The sequence below is a fragment of the Solanum verrucosum genome, unplaced genomic scaffold (assembly GCF_900185275.1).
Source record: "Solanum verrucosum unplaced genomic scaffold, falcon-dt-bn FXZP01000188.1, whole genome shotgun sequence".
NCBI lineage: Eukaryota > Viridiplantae > Streptophyta > Magnoliopsida > Solanales > Solanaceae > Solanum > Solanum verrucosum.
In genome coordinates this window covers 1,139,204-1,144,301 of record NW_026020409.1, presented here as the reverse complement: position 1 = coordinate 1,144,301, position 5,098 = coordinate 1,139,204, and the positions used below count along the sequence as shown (strand labels likewise).

The 5,098-nt window shown below is 38.7% G+C and overlaps 1 protein-coding gene across 1 annotated transcript; it reads right to left on the bottom strand.

The window, feature by feature from the left end:
- Nucleotides 1–1,176: 1,176 nt before the first annotated feature.
- Nucleotides 1,177–2,305, bottom strand: LOC125840599 (uncharacterized). The gene is made up of 3 exons (XM_049519565.1): nt 1,942–2,305; nt 1,747–1,862; nt 1,177–1,626 (listed from the first exon to the last, which is right to left on the bottom strand). Exons 1-3 carry the CDS (start codon nt 2,303–2,305, stop codon nt 1,177–1,179), a joined length of 930 nt encoding a protein of 309 aa, XP_049375522.1.
- Between the last annotated feature and the right edge of the window lie 2,793 nt (nt 2,306–5,098).

Here is a 5,098-nt window from a genome sequence, read left to right as displayed (position 1 = left end):
CCACTCTTTCACCATGAAGTGGTACATTTCCTAATTGAGCATAAGATTGCACGCTTTAAATCATTTTAGTACCTTGGCCATATGTATCAAATAACTATCAAACGAGTCACCTACCACAGAGAAATCATCCATAAATACCTCAATCATTTCCTCCACCATATCTGAAAATATCGACATCATACACCTCTGGAAAGTCCCTGGAGCATTACACAACCCAAATGGCATCCTTTTGAAGGCGAAAGTCCCATATGGACAAGTGAATGTGGTTTTATCTTGATCTTCTGGAGATATGGAGATTTTATTTTAGCCCCAATAGCCATCTAGAAAACAATACTGACCCTTACCAGTAAGACGATCAAGCATCTGGTCCATGAACGACATCGCAAAATGATATTTTTCTGTCCAGGCATTTACCTTGTGGTAGTCCATGCATACTCTCCATCCAGTCACTAGCCTCATTGGAGCCAACTCATTTTTCGCATTAGGAACCACAATAATCCAACCTTTCTTTGGTACACACTTAATAGGATAGACCCAACTACTATCTGTAATGGGGTATATGAATCCAACATGCAACCATTTGATAATTTCCTTTTTCACTATCTCTTGCTTATGTGGATTAAGTCTTTTTTGGTGCTCAATATTGGGCTTTATTACAGACATAAGTTGGATTTTATGAGAATAAATGCCGAGAGGAATCCTAATAATGTCCGCAATAGCCCATCCAATAGCATGCTTGAACCTATTCAACACAGAAACCAATATCTCTACTTGTTCCTCACTCAAATCAACAACAATGATTACTGGTAAAGTGCCATCTTTCCCCAAGAATACATACCTTAAATGAGATTGTAGAGCCTTGAGCTCCAATTTTGGAGGCTCTTCCACAGAAGGTTTTGCAGGTGGAGAGTCACGATTCTTCATCTCTAACTCCAATCTTTATGGTTGTGAACAGAATTCGAACCTATCAAGTGCGACAACTAATTCATCATAGAATTCAATACCATCACCATCAAAATTCATCATTACCGCTGCCAATGCATCAATACCCAACCTCTTTTGAATAGACACTTAAGAACCTCGCTAAACAATATGATTCCCCACTGATACCGACTTGAGATTACTTTCCTGCTTCATAGACCTATAGATATTAAAAGTTACCTCGTCATTATTTAGTCAGAACTTTATCTCCCCTATCTCCATATTGACTAAGGCAAGCCCAGTAGCAAGGCATGGTCTCCCTAAGATGATGGAAACCTCAAAATCAACCTCATAATCAAGTAACACAAAATCCGCTGAAAAAATGAACGACTCCACTTTCACAAGGACATCTTGGAGAACACCAATAGTCTTCTTCACAATTCTATCAGTCATGAGTAGGCGCATCGCAGTCACTTTTGAAGCCCCTAAATCCAACTTCTTGTAGATCGACAATGTCATTAGATTAATGGTGGCACCCAAATCACACAAAGCCTTTGCAAAGTGCAACATCCCAATGGTAGAAGGAATAGTGAAAGCTCTAAGATCCTCTTTCTTTTGCACAAGTGACCTAGTAGCAATATCACTGCAATTTTGTAACCTTTCTTCATCCTCAAAATTGACAGTCCTCTTTTTGGTCACCAAGTCCTTCATAAATTTTGCATACCCAGACATTTGCTCCAAATCTTCTTACAACGTAACATTAATGGAAAGTTGTTTCAACATAGTTATGATCCTATGGTATTTTCCTTTTTTGGTCTTTTTAACCAATCTCTTTGGAAATGGAGGTGGAGGTCTAGGCATGGGAACAACTTTTTGGGTCACCTCCGCTTCCTTCTTTGTAGCATTTTTTGACTCGCCAGTAACCTCAATCTCATCAACATCTTTTTCACCACACTTTAAACCTCAGACGACATAGGGGACCAATGGTATGTATACCTCTCTAAGTAGTGACTTCTATACAATGCCAATCATTCTTCAGATTCAGGATGGTGTTGCTAGAGAGTGTGCTAGGGTGATGTACATTCACTGTAAGGGACAACAGACTAAATTGTTGCTCAAGTGGCTTGATCGACACTACATGGGCATCAATTTTTTGACCGATTCCAGACAAGTCATTTCGCATCTCTTTCACATTCTCATTAGTTGCATAAAACCTCTTTATCATCTTCTGCATCATATCCTCAATGCGTGACATACTACTACCAGCCTCTCTATTACTACATTCTCTATTACTAGGTGGAACATAGGGCCCAACTAGATAAATCATGTTGCCATAGTTGTTCCTGTTGTAGTTGTTATCACGATTGTAGTTCATCCTGAACATAGTTTACCTCGTAGTTGTGGTTGCCATAGTTCCAACCTAGGTTTCTTTGACCTTGGCGCCAATTATCCAAGTTTGAACCTTGGGCTTTGGTTCGAAAATCCCCCATCTGATCATTAACCAAATATGAATCCTTCTCATAGTAGCATTCCTCAACTGGTGGTGGTGGAGTTCTAGTTATGTAGTTTACCACATTCATCTTTTCTACATTTCCACTCACATGTTTCAATACCTACCCCAGTTCTTTTCTTAATTTAGCCATCTCTTCATGCATATCATCATTTTACTGAGTAGGTGCAGTTTGGACTGCAAATTTGCTTCTACCAGTATTTGCCTTTCTAGTGCTTTACGCCTTATTGTTCCGGGAAATCTTCTCTAGCTTTTCAGCAATCTCCTCGAAAGTGCACTAACCATATGATCGTCCAACAATAGTATCTAGCACATACTTTCCATTATAATCCTGCCCTCGGTAGAAATACTCCTTAAATGACTCATCATATATGAGGTGATTCGGAACACTTCAGATAAACGCAGCGAACCTATCCCATGAACTGCTCAGGAACTCTCCAGGTAGTGCTATGAAGTTATTCAGTTTATCCTTGTGATTTAGCTTCTTAGACACCAGAAAATACTTCGCCATGAACACCTTATACAAATGGTCCCATGTATGAATCGAATTGAATGGAAGCTCAGAAAACCAAACTGCAGCATAATTGGTCAATGATAGAGGGAAGACTCTCAAAACTATAACATCCATATCACATTTTGGTCGTCCCACACACCTCCTGCAGACACTTCTCAATTTAGCCAAGTGACCATGTGGATCTTCCAAAGCTAGACCAGAAAACAACTCTCTTGTTGTAAGCATCTGCATCAGACTTCTGGTCACCACAAATGTATGCCCCAGAGGTAGATGAGGATGAACAATAGGCACTTCTGATTCAACCGTATTGTATTCAACCCTATAGTTATCACCCAACCTAGGTGTTGGGGGATTCTGCACCCTCTTTACATCTCCGATTAGATTACCACTATGTACATGACCGTGCACATTAATAACCCAGGAGGCTGCAATTCAACTTCATCACCTAGACCCTCTCCGATTGGATTGTTTTATACCCCTTGGTTGTTCATTCTCCCCAATGTCTTATTATATTTTAGATCGTAGGGGGTCAAACATTCACCTCCACTCCGTGTACTTGGCATACACTAGAGTAGAAACTTGTAAAAAACAAAAACAAAAGAAAAACTTATAATTAGGAAATACTTAACTAAAGTTCAATAACGTAGTTAAACTTAATCTAAAAGCAATATTCCCCAGTAGCGGCGCCAAAATTTGATATGCTCAAATTACATATCCCTAAAGAAGTATAAGCAATTGTTGTCAAATAAAGAACCCAACTTGTAGGTTGGGGTCGATCCCACGAATAATATGGTTTAGACTTAAATTTATCTCACTATTATATCTGTGTAGTCAAACTATATCTGAGAAAAGTAAACAAAGAGGGGGGGGGAGGTTTGTAAGTAAGTAACATATTTGAATGCTTAAGTAACAAGTAAACATAATTCGGACTTTGGTTTATCAATATGGCCTAAAAACTAGGGCATATGTGTTCCCCATAAACTATTAACGCAGTAATCCTAATAATAGTAATCATTTCCTAGTGTTTAACATTAAAAGTTCATAAGTTGGGTATCCCTAGGTGATTGGTCCTCCAAATAAGAATTTCACCTCGCACCTTGTTCTGGCTACGGATGTATGCTTTACTATCCCTTACCTTTTACCCCAGATTAGTCATCACATCAATGTATGATTTAGTTTTCACCCTGACGCCAATTGACATTAGACTATTAGATAACATCTAGTAAATCTCTGTTGTTTAATACTTTTCTCATTCATTACCTCCTTAGTCTGGCAAGTAAGAATGAGGCGAGTTCTAATGCGTGCACTCGTTAAAAAGACTTCTAAGAGAAAAGATTAACAATACATGCATAAAAACTATTCAAGAATTACGTAATTATTATTCATAAGTTGTTAATTGCTCACAGTTCTCACAATCCTAATTGTCGATTTAGCTACTCATGTTTGATGCTTCACAATTCTTAATTAGGTTAGAAGAATTCATGAACTTACAATGAGAATAGATGAAAATCCCAATCTTGAACTGAAATCCAAAGCAAAAATTGTATAGAACGAAATCTAAGAATTTAATTGCCAAAAGTTTGCAACATAATTCCAACAAAACAAAAACTAAGAGTTTACACTAATGTCTAACCCACAAAAATGAGGATTACAACTCCTATTTATAGAAAAAAAATCCTAAATTAAATAGGAAACAAAATAAGGAAATAAACTACTGAAACATGGTTTCTGTCGACCTCTTGACCTACAGATTATTGGTCGATCTACGGTCAGTAGATCCCCTTTCGTGGCTCAACACTTATAAAAATTATCAGGTATTGGAACTCTCAACTCTCAGATCTTTGGTCGACAGATGTGCAGGACGGCCCGTGGGTTGACTTATGGTTCGTCGTCTGCTGCGTCGTTCCACAGTTGGTCAGGCTTCCCTAATCTTCCACCTATGATGCATCACCTACGGTCCCTAATCCTGGCACTCCATTTACTACATATTAAAACTCAACTCCCAGACCAGGACTTACGACTACCCATACATAGCCCGTCGTTGGACCTACGGTCCGTGAGTGGCTCCGTTGGTGGCTACTTCTGCACTTTTCAACTCGCATCTTCATCAACCACATCCAATCCTATTTCTTGCAAGAATTACACATAAAACA

Excerpts from the sequence above, each read along its gene's own strand:
- LOC125840599 (XM_049519565.1), bottom strand. The coding sequence starts at position 2,305 with ATGTTCAGGATGAACTACAATCGTGATAACAACTACAACAGGAACAAC. Across the intron at positions 1,863-1,941 it reads TCTGAAGAATGATTGGCATT|ATGTTGATGAGATTGAGGTT; the intron begins GTATAGAAGTCA and ends GTGGTGAAAAAG. Across the intron at positions 1,627-1,746 it reads CTCCATTTCCAAAGAGATTG|GACTTGGTGACCAAAAAGAG; the intron begins GTTAAAAAGACC and ends AAATTTATGAAG.